The sequence below is a fragment of the Chlorocebus sabaeus genome, chromosome X, assembly GCF_047675955.1.
Source record: "Chlorocebus sabaeus isolate Y175 chromosome X, mChlSab1.0.hap1, whole genome shotgun sequence".
NCBI lineage: Eukaryota > Metazoa > Chordata > Mammalia > Primates > Cercopithecidae > Chlorocebus > Chlorocebus sabaeus.
In genome coordinates, this window is record NC_132933.1 from 143,292,478 (window position 1) to 143,317,852 (window position 25,375).

The window sequence follows — 25,375 nt, forward strand, 5'->3', positions numbered from 1 at the left end:
AAGTCAAAATGAATCAGGTAACACGGAGCAGAGCCTTAGATTTTGAGAGGGATCTAGCCTCCTTCAATTCCTGGGGTTCCATGAGGAAAACATAGGTTTTTCTCAAAACAGGGTATGTGGCACCTCCTGTGTTTTTCCCAATGAGTCCTGGGCTGTCAGAAATTACTTTAGGTCCTCTCATGTAGGCATCAAGAGTGGCAATAAAACAGACTGGGGAAATAATTCAGTTGACTGAGAAGGAAAACAAAGAAAAATTTTTCTTAAACAAGATCCAAGAAGCGAAAAAGCACCACAGCCTTTTACATACATACATACATACATATCTATCTATCTATCTATCTATCTATCTATCTATCTATCTAGGATATCAGTTTTTAATTAAGTTGATTTTAACAGGAATGAGCAAAGACAGCTAGCCTGTGAGGCTAGAGACAAGATGGAGTCAGCCATGTCAGATTTCTCTCACTGTCATAATTTCTTCTGTTACAATATTTGCAAAGGCAGTTTCAGTAACACCCTTTTCCTAGTTAACTAACTTACTCACCAGGAGCCAAGCCAAAAAAGAAAAATAAAATGGAAAGTCTGCTGCTCTCAATTATTTTATTATCTGCCAGAGAATGCTTCTGGCAGACTTTCTCCTTCCTCAAGGGAAAAAATACCTGCAAAATAATAACAAGGACTGCATTTTGCTTGCCGTGAAAGTCTATTTGAGTTCTGCAGGTGAGGGAATCAAAATGCAGCCCAAGGAGAACATAAGATGAAGGGCAAAAAATCAGAATGCCATTAAAACTCCATTTCCCAAGAAAAACTAGTTGGAAGGAAAAAAAAATCCTACAACTAAAGGATATGAATCAGTGGTTCTTAACTGGCGCTGATTTTACCCACCAGGGGACATTTGACAAATGTCTGCCCACTCTCTCCCCATTGTAACAGAGAGTGGGTAGATGCTAGGGATGCTGCTGAACATCCTATAGTGTTCAGGACAGTCCCCCCAACATGAAGAATGATCTAGCCCCCATTGTCAATAGTGCCAAGGCCAAGAAACCCTGATCTCAATGAATGGGCTGAAAATCTTGAGTTAATGCATTATATGTTGTGGCCATTCACAGCATCTTCAGAAGACCCTCAAATCTGCCCACTTCTCTCAGGCTGAACACATAAATCTAACAGAATCCTCCACACTGAAGGTTTTAAGTGGATATTTTAGAATCATTCTAAGACTCACTGGTAAGTGAGCAGGGGAGAAGCCATGCACCGACTTTTTCCCCCAGCAAAAATGCAGCCCACCCAGAGATGACAGTCCCCAATCTGCAAACATTCAAGCAATGTCCATGTGACAACTTCTGTTAGCTTCCAGCTGATTCTTCTGTTTTCAATGGCACCATAGGGTCTGTGTGGTCATCCATTTCTCAGTTAATAGGGCTGCCACTTGACTCCATTACACAAGACAGCACTCCCACCTAGCCCTAGGCCTGCAATACAGCTAACGACCTGCGAAATACAATAAAAATGTCTTGGCTGCCTTTGCATTATGGACCACCATCTATCACACACACAAAGCTTTGCAGACAATAGAAACGCTGAATTACATTTTTGGTATAGTCTTTTTTACAATTAAATAATTCTGCAATTACTACGTGATCAGGGGAAATTGCAAAACTAGTGAACTGCTGTGCACCTTTCATCCTGTCTCCTCCCATCTTGGCATCTTACACTACTGTCAAAGAGGATCAACACCACCAAGTAGGAGGTAGGAGGCAGGATGGAAGTGCTCACTGCAACACAAACTATCGTCATCCTTTCTGCACTGTACCCACTGGCTGTGTATGTATAATCTATGCAGTTTGATCCTATGTGTACAGCTGTGGAACTGCGTCTCTGGTCAAGGTACCGAACTTTTCCATCAACACAAAAGAACTCTCCTATAACCATCCTTTGTAAGCACTGCTTCCCATCCCTACTCCAGATCTGTGGCAGCCACTGATCTGGTGTCCACCTGTATATTTTCAGCACTTTAAGCATGTCCTACAAATGGAACCATATAGTCTGCAATCTTCTTCTTCCCCCCTTTTCCTTTTTTTTTTTTTTTTTTTTGAGACAGAGTCTCGCTCTGTAGCCCAGGCTGGAGTGCAGTTGTGCAATTTCGGCTCACAGCAACCTCCACCTCCTGAGTTCTGGCGTTTCTCCTGCCTCAGCCTTCAGAGTAGCTAGGATTACTGGCATGTGCCACCACGCCTGGCTAATTTTTTTATATTTTTAGTAGAGATGGGGTTTCACCATGTTGGCCAGGCTGGTCTTGAACTCCTGATCTCAAGTGATCTGCCTACCTAGGTCTCCTGAAGTGCTGGGATTACAGGCATGAGCCACCGCACCTGGCCCAGTCTGCAATCTTCTGACGTGGCCTGTTCTACTCAGCCCATTTCCCTGGGGGTTCCTCCAACTTGCTGCGCCTACCCACAACTCCTTCCTTTCCACAGAGCGGTGCTCTGTGGCACAGACTTGCCACAGTTTGTTTCAACTACGCCCACTGAGGGACACTGCCCATGTGTCCAGAATATAGTTATTATAAATAAGCCACTATTTTCTGTTTAATTTTTTAAATAACCAGATTTTGTCAGACACCAATGTAGCTTACAAATGATACTAGCTGTGCCAGGGATTTGCCCCAAACACTGATATAGGACTATGAAAAAGCCCTTATCATGTAATATTAACAATATTAATGTTACTGTGAATACAGGTGGTTCTCTCTTCCCTTTGAGACTAATTTTACAAACTCTGAAAACAATCTACACATGGAACTTCTCACCTGTAATACCATGACCTGCCCCTAAAACCATGGTAAAATATATATAACATAAAATTTATTGTGCTAACCATTTAAAAAAGATTTTTTTAAGAGATAGGGTCGGCCAGGCGTGGTGGCTCACGCCTGTAATCCCAGTACTTTGGGAGGCTGAGAAGGGCGGATCACGAGGTCAGGAGATCGAGACCATCCTGGCTAACATGGTGAAACCCCGCCTCTACTAAAAATACAAAAAATTAGCCAGGCGTGGTGACGGGTGCCTGTAGTCCCAGCTACTCGGGAGACTGAGGCAGGAGAATGATGTGAACCCAGGAGGTGGAGCTTGCAGTGAGCCGAAATTGCGCCGCTGCACTCCAGCCTGGGCAACAGACAAGACTCTGTCTCAAAAAAAAAAAAAAAAAAAAAAAAAGAGAGCGGGAGATAGGGTCTCTTTTGTCCAGGCTGGAATGCAATGGTGTGATCATAACTCACTGCAGCCTTCACCTACCGGGCTCAAGTGATCCCCCCACCTCAGCCTTCTGAGTAGCTGGGACTGCAGGTGTGAGCCATGTCCGGCTAATTTTTGAATTTTTTTGTTGTTGTTGAGACAGGGTCTTACTATGTTGTTCAAGCTTGTCTTGAATTCCTGGCCTCCAGTGATCCTCCCACCTTGGCCTCCATCTTAACCATTTTTAAGTGCACAGTTCAGTGGCATTAGGGCCATTCACACTACTGTGAAGCCATCACCATCAACCATCCCCAGAACTTTATTTTGCAAAATGGAAACTGTACCCATTAAATAGCAACTCCACACCGCCCGCTTCTCCCCATCCCCCAGTAACCACCCTCCCATTGCCTGTCTTTTGGATTAGACTCCTCGAAGTATCCCTTCTAAGTGGAATCCTACAGTATTTGCCTTTTGTGACTGGCTGACTTCACTTGGCATAATGTCTTCGAGTGCCATCCGTGTTGGAGCCTATGGCAGAACTTCCTTCCTCTTCAAAGCTGAGTCATGATATTCCACTGTATGGATGGGCACGTTTTGTTGATGGAATTTCCTCTGTCAATGGACATCTGGGTTGCTTCCGCTGAGGTTTTCTAAAGGACCCTGTACTGCTCCCTCTAAAGTGTGAGGTCAGTCTTGGAAAGGAGGGGGCATGTCTTTCTGTTCAGCTCTCTCAAGCCACCATCCTCACAATAGCAGCTCACAGATGCAACAGGAGGAATCAGCCCAGCACACAGCCCGGCCTCCACTCTGGCAGAAACTCGAGGATGATGAAATGCCAGGCCGGCAGGAGGTGAGGGGAAGCACCCACTCAACTGACAGCACCCTGCTCAGAGGCCTAGGATATGAAGGGCACTGGAACACAGGAAAGCCTCAGGGAAGTGCTTCTTCCACAGACAGACTGAAGCTCCCAAGACCCCTGCTGAATCCAGACTGGTTGGCTTTGAACAGTGTTCTCTTCTACAGGGCATGAGTTCAACCCATCCCTCAAGCATCAGGCCCCCACAAGATACCTGGTGCTTTTTCAGAGGGGACCACTTCACCCTCAGTCTCATGTTTCTGTAGAAAGTGTTGAAGAACAGGAAACCTTCCCCTGCGCCCCACCTCACTCTAACCAAGATCCACACCAGCTTACCCGTTGTGAACTTGCTGGGTCAACTGTCAGGTACTCTTTTTGGACAGTATAACCTTGCTGTGTGTTGGGCGCTCAGCACAGCCTTTTATCTGTGCTTGGGTTTGTTGTGGAAAGAGGAGGCCGCTGAGGTCTCACTCTTGCATGCACTCCTCTTACGCTAACTCACCTGAATGGCATCGCCACCAGAGAGCAGCACTGCAGGTGAAGTGTGTCACCCAGCAAGACTCTTTCTTTTTTTTTTCAGACAAGGTCTCACTCTGTCACCCAGTTTGGAGTGCAATAGCACAATCATGGTTCTCCACAGCCTTGACCTCCCAGGCTCAGGTAATCCTCCTGCCTCAGCCTCTTGAGTAGCTGGGACTACAGACATGAACCACCACACCTGGCTAATTTTTGTATTTATTGCCCAGGCTGGTCTTGAACTCCTGGGCTCAAAGCAATCTGCCCACCTCAACCTCCCAAAGTACTGGGATTACAGGCGTGGGCCACCACACTGGGTAGAAATCTTTCTTATTAATGATTTTCTTGGCATGGAAGCTTCACAAAATGAATGACAAATGTCACTAAGATATATTCACAACCCTGAAAGTCTAGGCATGTGGGTGTACTATTTCACTATTATCTTACGCTGTTCATGTTGCTTTACCAAAATACATAGAGTAGGTGGCTTATAAACAACATGTGTGTCTCACAGTTCTGGAGGCCAGAGGCCATGATCAACACGTGGCAGACTGAGTTGCCTGGTGAGAACCCGCTTCCCGGTTCACAGACGGCACCTTCTCACTGTGTTCCCACATGGTGGAAGGGGCAAATGAGCTCTCCCCATGATGACTTCATCACCTCCTTAAGGTCCCAGCCCCTAATACCATCCCCTTGGGCGTTAGGATTTCAACATAGGAATTGTGGAGACAGAAACGTTGGGACCATAGCACTATCCTCCTTATGAGCAAGGATGACACATAACACAGAGCCATAGACACATTATGTAAACAAAAGCAGCACGCCTACTTCTACCCAGGTAGTTGTGTGTGCAGAAATGGGCTCTGTAGAAAACAGAGTGCCCAGAGTGTAGACGCTCACTTTTGATAACTAGTGATACTCTGAGTCTGAATAACCCATGTTTGGTGACATTAATGGAGGCAAGAAATATGTATAAAAAATTGGCCTCTCAGCTACAAATCAGGGCAAATCAGAACATAAGTTCCACTGAATAAGGAGTTTTCAATCATCCTCTAGGGTCTTTAAATCTTCACAGCTAAGCCAGAAGTTCCTCACTCTGGGAATTCAGCGTGTGTGAGAAGTGCATTTTTACCATTTGTTATGGCGACAAGCTCCTTTTAGTAGCGACAGTGTTTAAAATTACTGCCGTCATGGACACAGAACTTGGTAACGTCCTTGTGTTGGACACAACGTTAGTGAAATTCTATTTCTACTTGTGTTGCTTTTTCTTCAGTACTGTCGCCACCACCATCATCACATGGTTTTTATTACTCATCTGCCTGTTCCTGGCGGTGGGTGGACGTCAGTCACAAAGCTCCAGGTAGGGAAATACTTCCCTGGGTTTTTCATGACTTTGATACCATGAGGTATGTGGGCAAACGCACAGAGAGCTTTCGCGGCTGCCAGAGGGCCCAGCCTGCGGAATCCTGCTATCTGGAAGCCCGGCCTTTGCCATGCCCAGATGCCTGGGTGTATCCACTGGAGGACTGATGAGGCTGTATAGAGTTTTCTATTTTTAAGCAGAAGGTTAGACCAACGGTACCGCTTAAGGAGGGGAAGGTATGCAAACAAGGACGCTCTGTCACTCAGTCGACCTGGGTTACATTCATGTCTGCCCATGGAAACTGTGACCCTGACAGGTTCATGAAATTAGTCCAGAAGGCTAGCTGCAAATCCTCAAAGAAGAATCACACTCCATGAGCGTCCTGCAGATATATATGCCAGGGCTAATATCCCTTTACATACTTTCCAATATGCCTTGTGCAACAGGCAAAGGAGCTCTGTGACTCAGCTCATCTCTATAAAACCACTCATGTTTATGATGTGTCCTGCCTCTGCCTTAGATGGAAAAGAATGCACTGGTTTCTGATAAAGTGAAACCTACACTTATCACAAGACCCATTAACCCTACTCCTAGATATTTACCCAAGAGAAATGAAAACCTACGTTCACACAAAAGATCTGTATGAAAATGTTTTTTATAGCTTTATGTTGGAATCACCAAAACCTGGAAAGAACGCAAATGTGAGGATGCATAAACAAATTGTGGAAATAGCATTCAAAATGGAATACCACTTAGCTATTCAAGAATGAATGGCTGGTGCACACAACAGCACGCGTGAATCTCAAACGCATGAGGTTGAGTGAAAGACGTCACACTCTCTGGACTACACAATGTATGATGCCATCTCTATGCCATTCTTGCAAGGGCAAAACTCTAGGGACAGAACAGTGGTGGTTGCCAGGGGCAGGGCGGGGGTGGAAGAGGAGCTGAGTACAAAGGGGACACAAGGCAATTTTGAGGATGACAGAACTGTTCTGTGTGTTCATTATGCTCAAGCCAGCTCTATACATTCCTTCCTTCTTTCCTCTTCAGACAGTATCTTCTCCTTTAAAAATGTTTTTGGCCAGGTGATGTGGTGGCTCATGCCTGTAATCCCAGCACTTTATGAGGCCAGGGTGGGAGGATCTATTGAACCCAGGAGTTTGAGACCAGATTGGGCAACACAGTGAGACCCTATCTCTACAAATAAAATACAATAGAAAATAAGAAACTAGCTGGGCATAATTTCTTGTGGGACAAGCCTGTAGTCCCAGCTGCTCGGGCGGCTGAGGTGGGAGGATCACTTGAGCTTGGGAGGTAGAGCCTGAAGTGAGCCGTGATCGTGCCACTGTACTCCAGCCTGGGGCAACAGAGTGAGACCCTCGGTGTGAGTGAGTCTCAAAAAACAAAATTTTTCATAGTACCTTCCTTTCCCCCGAATCTATCACCCGATTATCTTGCAGGCAGCTCTTTCTCAGTTAAATTCAGTTTGAATCTGTAGTTCTGTTCCCCTGTATTCCTCATACCGTTTTGCAAGTTCCTGTGAATTATTTAATTTATGCTAAAAATGTGGGTCTGGGAGAACATGTTTTCTTTATAGTTTGGATTTTGGGATGAAGTCCCAGAGGAAATAATATGTTTACAGGGACTCACTTGCCAAATTTTCTCTTTCCATACTAAGTGGAAAATGGACTTCCACTTCCCTTGCTGTATTCAGAAATATGTGGGGGCAAACAACTCACGATTCCCCAAGCATTTGGGGGAGCTGCTCACTACAGCAGGTGCAGGCTGTGCACATTTATAGGGGCTCGCTCCCTTGCTTCTCTTCTCCTGGGATGGTAACATGAGCCCATGGGAAAGGCACATAGTCACCACGTGATTCTTAAAAACTGCCCAGATAGCACAAGTGACCGGGCAATGGATCCCGTAAGACAGAGGCCAATGGACTCACGCATTGTATTAGTCCGTTCTCACGCTGCTAACACAGACCTACCTGAGACTGGGTAATTTATAAAGGAAAGAGGTTTAATGGACTCACAGTTTCACATGGTTGGGGAGGCCTCACAATCATGGCAGAAGGTGAATGAGGTGCAAAGTCACATCTTACATGGCTGCAGGAAAGAGAAGGTGTGCAAGGGAACTCGCCTTTATAAAACCATCAGGTCTCGTGAGACTTATTCACTTACCACGAGAACAGCACGGGAAAACCTGCTCCCATGATTCATTTACATCCCACTGGGTCCCTCCCCATGACATGTGGGAATTATGGGAGGTACAATTCAAGATGAGATTTGGGTGGGGACATAGCCAAACCATATCACCTGTCAAAGCCAGACTGCTGAACTCATGCAAAATCCAACAAATCCATTTTGGCACTAGAGTTTGGTAATGCAGAAGTTCCCTACTACTTAACATTCTTGCTTTAACTAGTTTCCTCTTTCAGACTGCCATGAGTCTGCTGCTATGAGATGTCACCTGTGGGTAACATCCATTGAGTGCTTCTGATGGGCAAAGCCCTTGCTTTGGACAAGTAACAAGGGCAACAACGAAAATCCACTAATCCACACAGGTAGGGAAATATATGTGGTTTGCTAAAAGCCAGATGACCTGACTTCTGCCTGTTGTGGGCAGAGGAACAAAACACGTCTGTTTTTGAGGTTCTTTGCCGAGTCTGAAGAGATGTGCCTTGGATTCTTCTTCAACACCCTGCTTCCCTGCTATCTGAGGTCATCAGTGCTCCACTGAGGATTCCCTTCCTTGCAGCCTAATGCATCCTAACTGACACCATGGATACTGGCAGAGGGGAGGAAGAGAGACACTGGTGAAGGAGATGAACGGCATCTGGTCTGCTGGGTCCAGGGTAGAGAAGCAGGGCTCAGGCTACATGCTTGGTGACTCTGAAAAACGTGTCCATCACTGCACCTGGAAGGTGGGGTTGAGTGTTCTGAGCAGACCTTCCACGAAGCAGCTGTCCTGCTGCACCGCAGGGAAACACCTACTCCCTTCCTCACTGCCCACCCCCACCCCCACCCCCACCCGCTTCCTGCCACACACAGGTAAGGAGGGATGACCAGGGAAGGAGGAAAGCCAGTTGCAGTAAGATCACTGGATCTGGGAACCCAGAATTTACTGACAACTTCTAGTGGAGAAAGCCAGACTGGAGGGAGTTGAGGAATGAATCATCTTCTGAGATGCAGAACTTGTTTTTAATGAGTTTGGTGAGGTGCAGGAACGAGAATACAGGTGCTTGAGGAGGAAGCATGATCAGGGAAATGTTTTCCTTTTTATTTCAGGTAGAAGGGAGAGAGCGACAGGCTGAGAAGGTACGCTTTCTTGATGGGGGCTCAATGACTATTGACCTAACCAAAACTTTAGGACTTGAGACAAACAGAAAACTCCAGAATGAACATTTCAACATTAAGTATTTCTTTGCTCCTTCTTCCTTTGAATATAACCTTGTAGGGTGCTCTAAAAAGTTCCACAATGCACACAGTGAGCTGAAGAAAGTGCCATAGTCTCTCTCTTCAATATCAACTCTGCCTAAGAAGTGTTATTATACTTTAGTGACACTGATGAATCAGGAATGGAGCTCACAGATGTTACACAAAGTTGACATTTGCCAAGGTCTATGCATTGTTGTGCTCTGATTCTCCCTCTCAGCTGCCTAGTTACAGAAGCTTCATAAACAAATACTGAATAAGGAAGCCGACCTTTCTGGGGAGGGATGGGGGTTTCTGTGTTTATTTCAAGAAGCCAGCAAAGCTCATGCTCCGTGGCCCTGGGGACCAGCCAGCAGCATGGCTGTCTCCAGGTTACGGAGCACGTGGTCCTTCGCACCCGACAGTTCCAGCCTGGGACTTGTTTACACAAGAGCTGTGAGTCTCTTCGGCCTTCACTGTGTCCTTGTGCAGAGGTGTTGCTAATGGAAAGAATCTCAAATTCCATGCCACAAGTCAACGGGGAAACAGGGTTTGGTACATGTGATTTCCATTTGCAGGCACCTCTAGAAAGCTCTGAGCTCTGAGGCGGGAGACCACCTGTGCTGCTCTAAGAACTGAGGTTGATGTATTAGCAGAGCAGTTATCACTTCCCCCATTTCCAGGGGTGAGGCAGTACATATTTTGTTTTGTATACCAATTTCTTATACTATGTTCTGGCAACAGCCAATCGCAGGCATCCGATATATATGCAGAAAGAACGCGCACTTTCCATGAATAACACTAGCTGGGAGTGCACGGGACAGAGACCCAGGCTTGGATGGGGAAGGCATGCACTTACAATGCACTACATGCCCGACATACTTGACCACATTTGCCTGGTCAAGGAAACCCAGGCTCTAATGAACAGGCCTCACTCAGACTTGTTTGAGGATCAGAGCTCGAGCCATTCTGTGTGGCTCCAATGCCTACATCCTACCCTACCAGGCCAGCTGTGAGAGAACCCACACCTAGAGGATCGTAGACTGGTTTTCCCTCAAATCGAACGCATGCATCTCTGGGAGGAGGAGGCCTAGGAACTGGGGTTTCCTTTTCAAATAATCAAGTTCCAGAATATATACAATCTCGTATCAAGGACACGAAGCTGAAAAAGATCCCAAACCAACTGTTACGAGTTGAAGTGTGCCCCCTCCTCCACAAATTCACAGGTTGAAGTGCTCACCAACAGTGCACCTCAGAATGTGACATTATTCAGAAACAGGGTCACTGCAGATGTAATTATTGCTGTATTCAAAAACAATAGCTACAATGAGGTTGTCTTGGAGGAGGGTAAATGCCGAATGCAATCTGTCTTTACCACAGGGAAATGTGGACAAATCTGAACACAGAGACGAGGGTGATGTGCCTACAAGCCAAGGAATCCAAAGACTGCAGCAAGGTCCCAGGAGCCAGGCAGGGGCACAGGAGCGACTTCCCCTTAGAAGGAACCGACCTGCCTACACCTTCATCTTGGACTTCTGTCCTTAGGAACTAGGAGACAACATATTTCTTTTTAAGCCACCCCAGTTTGCAGGTACATTGTTATAGCAGCCCTAGGAAACGAATTCACCTGCACTGTATGTTGCTTAGGAAAACGGCTATGTGTAGCAAACACGTGGAGATAACAACCAGCAAGCCCACCAGGGTCATTATCATCGAGGAAGCGGGGAGGCAAACACGGGCGGGGTTTCCAATGCACCTGAGAGGTTTGTTTCTTAAGTTGAACGGGTAGGTGGCTATCAGGACGTTTTGCACCAATGTTGTTTTGTGAGTCTTAAATTACATATCTTCTAAGTTTTAAAATGTAAAAAAATAAGCTTTCACTGTAGAAACTAAACGACTTATTGGAGGGATCCCACGAACCCAGGCTAAAAGCCAGGCCAGAACCCAAGCCCTGGGCTCTGTGGCTTCCTCCTGCCACTTCTCTGCTGGCAGAGGAGGGCAACTGCCCAGCTCAAGGTCTGTTCTGTCAACAAGGAATACATGTGATTGGCTGTTTACTTACTAACCATAAAGTAATGTCTCAGTGGTAATCAAAAATGTTGGAAGATGCTAGGACGATTCCTAAGTTTTAGAAAACGGCCTAGCAGCCCATTTGGGGGTGGGGAGTAGGAGAGGCTGGAGAGCTGAATAAATCTCTGGAGCAAAATTGAAGAGATTCACACACACACCCCAGCTCAGGCATGCCCTTGCCGAGGTGGAGGCCAAGAGCCCCGCACTGCTTCCGTCCTTTCCACATTCACCACAACCGCTCTTGATTCCTGCCTGATTCATCTCCACAGAAGTGTCAAGGGAAGAAAGAACACATTGCCTCTTTCCACCGGGGATGGCACGGCTCCAGAACCTTCTCTTCTCCCCATCAGCACTAAGAACCTTCTTAGCTCTTCTTCTTCTTCTACAGCCTGGTTTTGAATTAAGCGTTGATCTTTCTGCTTGTAAGATGCTGAAGATAAATTTCCTCCCAACAGAAAACCAAGCCTCTTACCTGACTCCTGGAGATACCGATACACCAGGAAGTTCACCTCATCACTGGTTATGCTCATCTTAGCCTCACCTCGCGGCGATGAGGTGTTGACGAAGTGGGAGCCACCCTCTGTTCAAAAAGAGAAGAGAGTTTTGAAACCCTGCTTGTATTTTTCTCTTTTTTTTGAGATGATTAAAGAAAATAATATCCATGCTATTATACACATGAAGGTAATTAACATCTGATTGTGTTATATTTTGTAATTATGATTACATAAAAATTCCATAATTATAGATATAAAAACATGCCCAGGTGAAATGTTTTCCGAAAAAACAAGAGTTGGCCTATTTCCTAAGGCCAAGGAAGAACTGAGCAAAAACCACATGAACGCAGCCAGAAGCAGCGGCAACCAAGCACGGCAACGAACAGCTGACTTCGTGTTCAGTAAAGCTCTGTGCATGCAGGGATCTGCAGTGCGCCCCGTAAGCGGCAGGAATGGAATCCCAAAGTGCACTCAGGCAGACGTGGCTGGATTCAACACTGAGCACTTTTCTGGACACATGGAGAGGTGACCAAGTATACCCGCGGCCACGTCAACACCCCCAAAGAGTGACCACACGGTCCTGGCCACATGAGGAACCGCAGTACCTCTCCCTCGTAAACGTTGAAAGTGGTGCAAGACTGACTGCATGGCCCCTCTTCCTGCAGGGCGGTGGCAGCACGATGAAGAGGCGCCAGCGAGCTCGGTCATGCTACATGTCACCTCGATGTTTCTGCAAGGAGGCCAGGGCTCCTGGTGGAAAACCAGAACACAGAAGGCAGGGAGCACCTCTGTCATTTGTGTTTCACCACAGAACCCGCTGTATCCGTCTGGCTAAGACTTCTGGTGCCCAGAAGGCAGGCAGAAATCTGGGGAAGGAGGATGGGCAGTTCAGGGGCTTCTGTGTGAGACAGCCAAGACAGTCTGGTTTTCTGAGATACCACCCGGTTACACACAAGAGCAAACCAGCCCAAAGGGAACAAGCAAGGAAAGAACTCTGTTGTCCATGAACAAACCAGAATTCATAAATCAGTAGGAGCTGTTCACTCCAAACAGCTGGGCAGCCCCAGAAAGGCCACAACTAATGTCAATGATGTCACCAACACTAAACATCTTTTTTCTTTTGAGACAGAGTCTCGCTCTGTTGCCAGGCTGGAGTGCAGTGGCACGATCTCAGCTCACTGCAACCTCCGCCTCTTGGGTTCAAGGGATTCTCCTGCCTCAGCCTCCCGAGTAGCTGGGACTACAGGCGCCTGCCACTGCACCCGGCTAATGTTTGTATTTTTTGTAGAGACGGGGTTTCACCATGTTGGCCAAGATGGTGTCGATCTCCTGACCTCGTGATCTCCCTGCCTTGGCCTCCCAAAGTGTTGGGATTACGGGCGTGAGCCACCACGCCTGGTCTCTTTTTTTTTTCTTTTTTCTTTTTTTTTTTTTTTTTGGAGACAGGGTCTTGCTGTGTTGCCCAGGCTGGGGAGCAGTGGCATGATCTGGGCTTACTGCAACCTCCACCTCCTGGGCTCAAGCAATCCTCTCACTTCAGCCTCCCAAGCAGCTGTGACCAAAGGTGGGCATCACCACGCCCAGCTAATTTTTTGGTTCTTTTTGTAGAGACAAGGTTTTGCTGTTACCCAGGCTGGTGTTGAGCTTCTGAACTCAAGGGATCCACCTGCCTCAGACTTCCAAAGTGGTGGGATTACAGGCGTCAGCCGCCACGCCCAGCCAGCACTAAACATCTTTAGGCTGTTTGGGAACTGCCTTCGGTGTCTGTATCACACATTTTCAAGTATCTTTACAGGCAGCAAAACTTTCATTGTTGAATGAGGATTAAGTTTTTGTTTGCTCAGAGGAAAAAAGTGCAAAGTGTATGTTTAAGTTGGAAGATATTTTACATTTAATAGGAGGATTCAAAGTAGTTGTTACCGCCAGGGACATACCTTACCCCCACAAAGTCCTGCCCTGGTATACTCCTGACCCTTGAGGATGGGCAAGATCTGTCACTTGCTTCCAGAATATGTCAAGGAGATGGGGCACCACTCCCTAGGTTAGGTTACATTATATGGCAAGGTTGACCATACTTCTCTCTCGTGATTATTACCACCACATTGCGTGATCTGTGCAGGCAATGGCAGGCAGCCTGCAGGGAGCTGAGGGTCGCAGTCCCGCAGCCACAGGAACTGAATTCTACCAACAACCTGTGCTTGGAAGAAAAGCCCCGAGCTTAAAGGAGAGTGCAGCCTGGCTGACACCTGGACCAAACCTTGTGGGACACTGAGCAATGGCCCCAGCTGTGCTGTGCCTGCACCCCTGACCCGCAGCCATGGTGAGAGAATGAATGTGTGTTGTTTTCAAGCTGCTAAACGTGTGGTCGTCTGTTATCCAGCAAGAGATAATGAATGCAGCTGCCCTGGCGTCATTCCACCTCTCACTTTGCACTCTTAATAGACTTTATTTTATAGTTGCCAGAACTTTGTCATTCAAAAATTCTTATCTTCTTTGCTTAATTTGGTGCCATTTCTGTACTTCTGCACATCCTGCAATGAAAATTTGACAGTCAAAATACACATGTGTCCTAGGATTTGTGCTTGAACTCTGGAGCAGTCTTTCCAAAGACAGCATGCAGAAGAAAATATTAGAGACTAAAGAAGCTATGAAATCATAGCATGACCTAATGAAAAGTTAAATATTATTTAAGGAGACAAAATAAAACAACAACAAAAATCTATCTAAAGAATGTTACAGCACTGGGCAGGCTTCTGGTGATGCTGAGTGCTGCAGTGACTGCAGCAACACAGTGCCAATAGCAAATGTACAGAGTTTAGGTTTCTCTCTACATCGTGCACAGCTGGAAATCTCCGGTTTTCTATCATTAACTTCTGGTGACTGAACAATGGAAGGCTGGTTGCTACGAAGGATTACTAGGAGGAGCAAAAAGAATGGACTGAAAAAACATCTTGGGCCGGGCACAGTGGTGCGCACCTATCATCTCAGTAATTTGGGAGGCCAAAGCAGGCAGACTGCCTGAGCCCAGGAGTTTGAGATCTGCCTGGGCAACATGGCAAAACTCTGTCTCTACAAAAACAAAACAAAACAAAACAAACAAACGAACAAACCCAAAAAAACTAGCTGAGTGTGGTGGTGCACGCCTGTAGTCCCAGCTACTCAGGAGACTGAGGTGGGAGAATCATCTGAGCCTGGAAAGTCGAGGCTGCAGTGAGTCGCAATCATGCCACTGCACTCCAGCCTGGGCAATGGAAGTGAGACCCTTTCTCAAAAAAAAAAAAAAAAAAAAAAAAAAAAAAGCTGGCAGCTACAAATCCCAATATAAATGTATTACAAAAGTATTACCAAAATTCTCTAGGTTATACATACATTTGTGAAAGACTGTAGATAAGGACTTTTGAAATTAATTTTGAAGAATATATTATAAAAATAAAGGAAATAATTATAAAGAAGTTTGGCTAAAAGAGAAAATCACTGATCTGGAGCATGAGCTGAAGTTGAGCAATTACATTTTCACAATTACAGCTTTTTATTTTATCTTTTTCTGTAAGCCAGGGAATGTTTGAAAAATTGAAGTTTTAAAATGTAAGAACCTCTTAAAAAGGTAGGAAGAGCAGAGCGCTATAGCTTCAGCCTCACTTAGTCCCGAGGATTTTGGGACAGGCTTAGGAACAGGGCAACAGGGCTAGTGGGACTGGCATGAATCTGGAGTCCCGTGGAAAGAAAGAGAAATACAAAGGACGAGTCAGCCTGGGAAGCAGGGCACGGTGCCACCTCCCACTGAGGGTAGCTGGAAAGGACTGATCTTGGAGAGCATCTCATCTCATCTCTGCATGTTACAGATGAGGAAATTGAGGCACAGAGAGGAAATATGTCTGGCAGGACCTGGCAAACACCCCAGCTTCCCATCTTGTTTGCCATGCCTAGCTCCTTTCCTCTTTTACTCTGGGAAAAAAGAATCAAAAAACAAACAAACAAAAACAAAAAAAGCAAGCCTGTTCCAGGCCCAGCACGATGTTCTGCAGCATCCTTGGACTCCCCCTACCCCCTTGCAGTGGTGACAACCCAAAACGCCTGCACACGTTGCCAAATGTCCCACATTGCAAAACTGCAGCTGGCCGAGAACCGCTGCTCTTCAGAGGAAAAATTAGCATTTTGTGTTTGAAATGAACTCCATTTATAAAGTAAGGCAACTGGTGCAGGCTCAGACACCGCTTGGTGCCCTGACCATTGAAAATGTACCAGCTGGGCATGATGGCTCATGACTGTAATCCCAGCACTCTAAGAGGCCGAGATGGGAGGATTGCTTGAGCTTGGGAGTTAGAGGCCAGCCTTGGCAACACAGGGAGACGCCGTCTCTACAAAAAAAAAAATTAGCCAAGCGTGCTAGCACACGCCTGTGGTCTCAGCTACTCAGAAGGCTAAGGCAAGAGGTTTGCTTGAGCCCAGGAGGCTGAGCCTGCAGTGAGCCATGATTATGCTATTGCACTCCAGTGAGTGGAGTGAGATCTTGGGTGACAGAGTGAGATCTTGCCTCAAAAGAAGAGAAGATATCCTGATTTGTGGAGATGAAACACTTGTATACATAGCCTGGTTAATATTCCCCACCCCAGGAGCATCTGTGATAAATACAGGTGTCTGTGCATGTGTTTGTATAGAACTATGGAGAATGAGAATATAAGATCCTGAGGAGATGGGGATTACAGGCCATTTTTAATAGTCCATTCCTCTAATTTGCTTTATGCATCTTTCTTTCTTCCAACTAGAAAACCTTCTGCTTTAGCTCTGGCTTTCTGCTTTCTGATCACAGATTCATTGTCTTTAAATGTATAATAAGTTAGGGTCCAAGGCTTGGCATGCTTTCCCCAATACACTGTTAACTTTCTAAAGGGTTTTTGATTTCTAAGCAGCAGAGAAAACAAAACAAAAACTATCCATGGCCTGCAATCGAGCCAGGATGTAATGTTGTTTGGTAAGACTGACTGCTCCATCTCAAGAACATATTTTAATTTTTTAAGACTGATTCAATATTTGGATCAAACTTTTCTCCCCCAACAAACATTTACTTCGCTAGCTTTTAAATGATTATTTTTCTTTTAAAACCTAATTCCAAAAATTGTAGAATCTACATATATATTCTTAGATTATTAGATACAAGCATGAGAATATTCTCTGAATGGACCCCTAGCCCCAACAGCTGTATTTAATGCCCTTCAGCTCTGTGGGCTTCATCACACCAAAATCAAGAGAAACCGTCCATCAGCTGGGTGTCCGGGTGTTTAGCTGTGCTTATCTCTAAGCGGCTCACTTGAAGGTGGTGGTTGTTTTCATGGATCTTTTTCAGTTTTTTGACTCAAGTCAATACCTGGCCAGTATTCCTCTGCAAGAACCACTGTTCCAGACAAACCTCACCACACACACAAGGCTGGAAATAAAAATTCCTCCTCCTCTTTTTTCCAAGACCAGAACTAAATTTCACAGGAAGATGGTAAATTATGGATCCCCCACCCAGGGCTTTGTTGTTCAGTTTCCCACAAATAAATATGATAGTGGTGTTCGTAGTGTAGCAGAACTCTCAAGCGGAGAGAAGGCCACTGCAAACCTCGCTTCTGGGTTGAGTGATGGCACACTGGTGTGCTGTTCCTGTCTGGGCGACATTTCCTAAGGCCAGTCCACAAGCACCTTCCTTCACGGAAGAGGAGGGACGTTTTGGAAGAAAGACAAGTTCAATTCTGGAGACGAGACCCACGATTTTGGAAGAAGTCAGAGAAAGAGGAGAGAAGCACAGGAGCTCTGTGTGGACATGTGGGGAGGACCTGCTCTATGAAAACGGTTTTTGACTTTCAATGATGTGTCACATGCACCCCTCAGCCCAGGGCGTGAGGACTGCCCTCTACACCAAGGTTCAAAGCAAAGTGCCACTGACAGCTATGTAGTCTGTGGGGAGAAGTCTGCCTTTGTCTTCTGTGCCAAGAACAATTTTTTGTGGACAAGTAACATGGAGTTTGGAATGTTCATGCTTTATTATAATTACTACTTTTTATGGCAACTATTACTTCTTATGACAGTTATGACTTTATTACAATAAAGTTAGGGTAAATCAGGGTGAGAGTCCCCATCCGTATAGTCTTACTGGCTAGAGATAAGGCAGATCACGTCCTGAGAGCCATGGAGAACAGGAAAAGATGTGGGATTCACGGAGCCTTTGGCTAAGTGCCAGAGACCCTGACTTCTAGGGGCAGCTCTACCACTTTCCAGCCCTGGGATTGGAGGGTCAGTTATATGGCTGTTTCCTCATCTCTAAACTGAGTAAAAACAGCCCCTATGTCAAGGGGAGAGTGTGAGGAGTCAATGCTTTTATGCAGAGCCCAATGCACAGAAAATATCCAGTATGTGGGAGCTGGTATCTCAGCCCCTCCAGCAATTCCCCAAGAGAGACCTGAAAGGTCAGTAGGAGAGGATCAGGGAAACACACACCTGCCTTGCCCATGACCACTCAGGGCTCCACTCCTCGTCCTGGCTCATCAGCAATGGCAAGCAGGCAAGGTGGCACACACAAAGCCCCTCTCCCAAAAGAACTACCACCAGAGGCCTGTGTTTGGGCATTCTTTTCTAGTATGTACAGCTGGAGACACAAGCCGCATTCTAACACCTAACCGGTTTCCCGAACAGCATCCGCTTCCAGCCTTCGAGTTCTGAGAACTCCTGTGGATGTTTTCCAATTTCTCCAGTTCTAAAATAAAGGAGAGCTTTGGCAGCACTCACAGCTCCTCCCTGGCCCCAAACAGGAGGGGGAGGAGAGGGGAGTCTTAATTAGAGCAACTGTGTTTATTTTCTTGCCTGACCCAGCTTTGATTAAAGACACCTTCAATTAGGTTGATTTGAGGTGTTTGGAGTTGTGATTGCGCAAAAAGGAAACAACCACCTTCCACTTTGGGTTAAAGCCACAACATTCTCTCACTGTGCTGCTTAAAGAAGGCAAAGGACAAATGAGCATGGGCTGATGGCATTTCTGAAGTTTCTCTGCTAAAGATAAGTAATTCAATATAAGTGATAATTTGGGGTTTAGAGCCGTCAAGAAGCTGAAGGGGAAATTATTTATAGTATTTCTTTTTTTTAAGACTTGCTTTCAAGGTGGCCAAAAGTCCTATTAATTCGCAGTTCCCTTCACAAAACAGTTTAGAATTTAGTCCCAGGAGAAATGGCTGTTTAAGAGTTTCATTTCATTGAGTATGTAGTTAGAGCACTCAATATGCCATCATTCTCTGGGAGAACACTGGCCCCAAACAACAAAATCTTAATTGCTGTTTTAATTATCTTAAAAAGTAGAATCACATGGGGCCTGCTGGAGAGCTGGTGCTGGTAGTTAAGGACAGAAAGGGCAAGTTCGTTTCTTGCCAAGAGGCCAGCCGTGTTCTGAAACAGCGAAGGAAGCATAAGCTGATGAAGGGGCGTGTACTGCAGGAAGGGCAATGCACGGGAGCTCCTCTGACATCACTGGAGGGGAGGCTTTATCTTTCAGTCATTTGCCCTATTATGTAAACGTCTTTTAAGATCTTCTAAAGCAGCCCTTGGTTTCTGAAGGGACCTGAGAGAGCGAGTGTCATTTCTGCTATGAGTTAGGCTGTTGGCGTCCGTGCTGGAAGAATCCATTGCTTGGAAGGATGGTCTGGACAAGGCTCAGGTCTTTAGGGTTTGTCTCCATGCAGACTGCACCAAGCCAGGGTCACTGAAGAGCTGCTTGAACTGACCTCAGCCTCTAAAGGGCACTTCTTTCTCCAAGTAGCTTCACGGAAATGAGCAGAGTCTGCCCACTTGGAGACAGTGGCTCTTTTCTCTGCTCAGATGTAAACTGAGTTTATTTTCATTTCACAATCAGTAGCTAGCTTAAGACAGAATTTTTAATGTATGTATAAAGTTTACATATAAATCCCAATACAGCTTTTCTAACATCTGCTTGGGGAGCAGCTTATTTGGGGGCTGACATAGGCTTGTTTTACCACTTTGCATGACTTTTCATCCTATGTAACTGTAAAGAAGTCAATGTGTGGTTCTTGAAACAATCTCACTGTCCAGTGACAGCACGATGAAATAAATGGCAGGGAACACATACGGGAACTATCAGGCCACCATGAAGATTACTTTAGAAACCAATACACGGCGTGTATTGTATACTAGCTATCAGGTGTGAGTGCTACGTGCATGATACGATTGATCTCACCAGTCATAACTCCAAGAGATAAATATCACCATTACTCTTATTATTACCATTTTATAGGTTTAACAAATAAAGGCTTAGGGAAGATAACCAACTTAAATCCCAGCGAAGTCAGGATTGAAAGTTACATTGCTTGACATTAAACGATGTGCTCTCGCAGCACAAGTTAAAAATTTCATAGCTAGCTTAACGGAAAGATATTTATGATATGTCCCAAACTGGGTTGCAGGGGACGATAACAAAACAGAAAAGAGGGCCAACAAGGTTACAGTGTGACCTAAACCTGTAGGAAAACACATACAGAGGAAAAGTTTGGGGAGAAATGCATAAAAATATTTTATGTTGCTTTCTTTCTTTCATATACTTCTCTCCATTTACCCACTATCAGATATATAATACTTTCGGTAAGAAAATATTCCCCGCAAAGAAAAATTCCCCATTAGTTTTATGGTTATATTTATTTACTTGGAGTCAATGGTCTGAAATGATAAATATAATCAAATAATTATTTCTTCATTACTGGAGCTCCAATGCGGAGCAGTGACACCTCCATTTAAATATGGAATAAACTAGCGGCGTAAGATGCGGCCACGAAAACAGCATCTCAGGCAGGGGCAAAATCCGTGACAGGCGGCTGTGTGGGAAAAGCACGGCTCCCAATTGCATGTGTATCTTTCTACATATTGTGTATGTTCTACTCTGAACATGGACTATTTTCATATTTATTTATTTATTTATTTTTTTGAGACGGAGTCTGGCTCTGTCGCCCAGGCTGGAGTGCAGTGGCCAGATCTCGGCTCACTGCAAGCTCCGCCTCCCGGGTTCACGCCATTCTCCTGCCTCAGCCTCCGAGTAGCTGGGACTACAGGCGCCCGCCACCTCGCCCGGCTAGTTTTTTGTACTTTTTAGTAGAGACGGGGTTTCACCGTGTTAGCCAGGATGGTCTCGATCTCCTGACCTCGTGATCCGCCCGTCTTGGCCTCCCAAAGTGCTGGGATTACAGGCTTGAGCCACCGTGCCCGGCTTCATATTTATTAAAATGTAAAGAAAACCTGGCAATGTCGGCTGGGCATGGTGGCTCACTTGAGTCCAGGAGTTCGAGACCAGACTGGGCAACACAGTGAAACCCCATCTCTACAAAAAATACAAAAATTAGCTAGGCGTGGTGGCACGTCCCTGTATTCCCAGCTACTTGGGAGTTTGAGGCATGATAATCGTTTAAACCTCGGAGGCGGAGGCTGCAGTGAGCCGAGATCGCGCCACTGTACTCCAGCCTGGGTGACAGAGCAAGACCTTGTCTCAAAACAAACAGAAACAACCTGGCAATGTCTTCAGAGATAATCAGTATGAAAACAACTACATAGGAAAGGAGGCCACAGGGTTGGGAGGCCAGAGCAGAGGAGAGGTTTTGTGTTAGAAAAGGAACGCCGCTTTTCACAGAATACAATCATCCCTGGTGGGACATGGTAGCTCAAACCTGTAATCCCTGCACTTCGGGAGGCTGAGGTGGGCAGATTACTTGAGGCCAGGAGTTTGAGACCAGACTGGCCAACATAGTGAAACCCCATGTCTACTAAAAATACAAAAAAATTAACTGGGTGTTGTGGCATGCACCTGTAATCCCAGCTACTCAGGAGGCTGAATCAGGAGAATCACTTGAACCTGGGAAACGGAGGTTGCAGTGACCCGATTGTGCCACTGCACTCCAGCCAGGATGACAGAGCGAGACTCCATCTCAAAGAAAAAAAAAAAAAAAAAAAAAAAATCCCCATGATGAGGCATTCAGAAAAGTCTTTCCTGTGCCCCGCCACCCTTCTGGGTTAATTAGTGGCTGGCTGGGGCTTTCATCCAAAGCAATGGCAGATGCTGTGGTGACAGGAAGGAAGCCCTCTTGAAAATGCTCCACCTAGCAAGAGCAAGCCACTACCAGGGAAATCCACATCACAGGAGCCGGACAATGCACGTAAGAAAAAGAGCACCACCTTCCTTTCATCTCCCCCACCTCTGGCCGCAGTTCAACACAGATGCACGTGCCCAAGATTTCAGAGCAGACTGCCTTGGAAGGCACTGATGCTACCGCTTCCACAGAGCAGGAGCTCATCCTATTTTCCTGATGACCGTGGTTCTTTAACCTAGCACTTCTGATATCCAGAGCCATTATGACCTATTTTCCAGCCAGAAATTAATTTATGGATTTTAATTATCTTTAAGATAGATTGAACACAGTTTCCACACAACGTGCACCGGGCCTTCAAACAAATTTCAGGAATACATGCAATCTGGTCATGATAGACACTGTGATCTTTCACCTACATATGAAGGATTTAATTTGACCATGATGAGTCTCTTTCTGGCAGTAGATGGAGTCAGCAGTGGGTTCACCTACACATATGATATGGCCTGTGAAGTTGTGAAAAATAAACTCTGAAGCTTACTCTACAGATAGAAAGGCAGGCGGTGCCCCATCCCCCAGTGTGGACTGGATCTCATATAAATCTTGGTGTTATATCAGCATTGTGTTCTATTTTAGTGACAGGGTCTCACTGTGTTGCCCAGGCTGGAGTGCAGAGGTGCAATCATAGCTCGCTGAAGCCTCAACGTCCCAGGCTCAAGCAATTCTCCTGCCTCAACCTCCTGAGCAGCTGAGACTACAGGTACGTGTTACCACCTCTGGCTGATTGTTATTTTTTTCATTTTTTTGTAAAGATGGGGGTGTCACTATGTTGCCCAGGATGGTCTCAAACTTCTGGCCTCAAGTGATCCTCCTGCTTTGGCCTCCTAAAGTGCTGGGAGTACAAAGTGTGAGCCACCGAGCCTGGCCTGTATCAACTTTTGAGACTTAAATTTAAATAAATGACAAAGACGTTTTTAAAAAAGGAAAAAACTAAAAGCATCATGAACCCCAAATAGTAGATGAGAGTCCAACCATCCTCATGTTTATGTCAGCAAACACAGGTACTAAATTTTGTAATGAAATGCCCCAATAGCCTACAATTTCCCAGCCATATGACTGACAACAAGTACCAAATAAAGCGCTGACTGAAGCAGCGGTGAGCAGGACTCCTCAATCTCCTCACGATTGACATTTAGGGGTTGGGGAGGATGTCCTGTAAACTGCGGGCCATTTGACAGCATCCCGGGCCTCTACCCACTAGATGCCAGTAGCACCCACTACCCCACTGGTGACAACCAGAAATGTCTCCACACATTCCCAGGTACCTTGGGGGTGGAGATTCCCCCAGGGTGAGAACCCAAGCTAGGGTAGTTACACGGGCCCAGAGCCACCCCCTCTTATGTGGCAGAAAGGCCCTCAAATTCCTTATGTAAACGTCCTGAGCCCCAAATACCTGCAGTGCCTTCGCTATGTAACCACAATTTAGATTCTGTCTTCATCACATCATGGCCCCTGGGTGGGCCTCTTGGAGCCTCACCCTCCAGGTGGCCTCCAACTCAAAAGGCCACAATTAGAAAAGGTGGAAAGAAAACAGTTGTGTTCCTCTAGGTTAGGGTCAGCAAACTGCAGCCCAGTATCAGTGTCTATAAATAAGGTTTTCTTGGCACTCAGCCATGTTCATTCATTTCCGTAGGGCCTACACTGCTTTCACACTGCAATGGCAGAGTAGAGCAGTTGCACCAAAGACCGCCTGGCCCGCAATGCCTAAGCCCCTAACTATCAGGCCCATCACAGAACACGCTTGCTGAGCCTGCTCTCAGTCCTTCCTGCTCTGCCACAGATTTTCCCACCCCTACATCCGAGAACAACTGCCTAGTCCCTTCTCGGCTTGGAATCTTCCTGCCTGAGAACTTCAACAGTGAACGCCCCTGAATGTGAACATTCCTCATAATCGTACCAACTACAAAAAACACTATCACCAAGGTCTGTGATGGATGCCTTTGAAAGGAGGACATGTGTTGAAACCACGCACACCTCACGGAAACCGTTATAATCCCTCACTTTCTGAGGTGTGGCACGCAACATAGGCAGAAATAGTATGTTATATAGGTTATTCCCAACCTGACTGATGAACTATAGCAACAGAGCACCATTTTTGAGGATAATGCCAAATGACTATCTGCATGTATAAACCGCACAAGTTATCAAAGGCTACAAAAACACTCAGTCATGTAGAAAGCCAAACACAGATACCTCATGCACAGGAGAAATTCAATGTGTGCTGGATTCAATGAAACTGAAGCTTATGTTCCCAAAGTACTGAAATAAAACCCACTCAAAACACTGATGAGATAAAGATCCCCTCCCATCTTCCCTCTGACATTTAAAATATGGTTCAATGGCATTTCGAAAAATATTGACTGGTGTAACAGTCACTTTGGAAAAATTCAGTTCCTCAAAATGTTCAACAGAGATACCATATGACCCACTCCTAAGTAAATGCCACAGAGAAATGAAACATATGTCCACACAACAAAACGTGTGTATGTGTGTTCGTGACATCATTTTTAATAACAACCAAAAGGGAACTACAACCCCAATTTCCATCAACTGATGCATGAATCAAATATATTCTATCCATAATCTAGCCACACAATGGAATATTCCGACATAAAAAGAAATGACACGTGCCACAATGCACATGAATCTTGAAAACATACTGAGTGAAAGAGCCAGTCAGAAAATTCAAATTCACTAATACATTACAAATTTTGTTTTTATAAACAAACTACACCTTTCATTAACATATTTATACATGTGTAACTTGTTAAAACAATCTACATATGCGTATGTCTGGCTTTAAACAAAAGTACCTTGAACAGTAAGCTGCTTATTTTAATTACATTTAAGTCTATCATTTTAGTTCTAGTTGGTTCTCTTAAAATAGTAAATCAAAAGCTTCCTCAAAATTCTATCTTTATGCTTTAAAATTGCCCAAGTTCTATAGGTTTTTGTTTTTTTAAAAAAATTAAAAAGGCATTAGAGAAAGAAACAGAAAATTAAATAACAATTAAGTAAAACGAAACTAAATTCCCATGTACCAAAAGGTATTAAGGTAACTTTTACAGAACTTTTGAGGCATGAGTCTCAGTTCTAGTTTGGGCTATGGGCTTCTCAACTCTTGACACCTGTGCACATACAATTGTTTGGTTTGCTAGTCAGGAAACCTAAGCATCTCACCAGATTTACACATAGCAATCTCCATGATTTTCGAATAAGTTTCAAAGTTAACTAGCAAATCAATTTGGAGAC

The 25,375-nt window shown here is 45.4% G+C and overlaps 1 protein-coding gene across 12 annotated transcripts in view; it reads right to left on the bottom strand.

Moving 5' to 3' along the window:
• TBL1X (transducin beta like 1 X-linked) overlaps window positions 1-25,375 on the bottom strand; it is a 251,124-nt gene that overhangs the window by 55,739 nt on the left and 170,010 nt on the right. For 7 of the 12 annotated variants that reach the window (XM_037986323.2, XM_007990989.3, XM_073013882.1 and 4 more), the window contains 2 exons: window positions 12,557-12,701; window positions 11,930-12,037 (listed from right to left, as the gene is read on the bottom strand). In XM_037986323.2, coding sequence (XP_037842251.1) covers window positions 11,930-12,037; window positions 12,557-12,659 — 211 coding nt within the window. In that variant the 5' untranslated portion in view covers window positions 12,660-12,701. Of the gene's footprint in view, window positions 1-11,929; window positions 12,038-12,556; window positions 12,702-25,375 lie in introns of those variants that run through there. The other 5 variants (XM_037986329.2, XM_037986327.2, XM_073013883.1 and 2 more) reach the window with 1 other exon arrangement.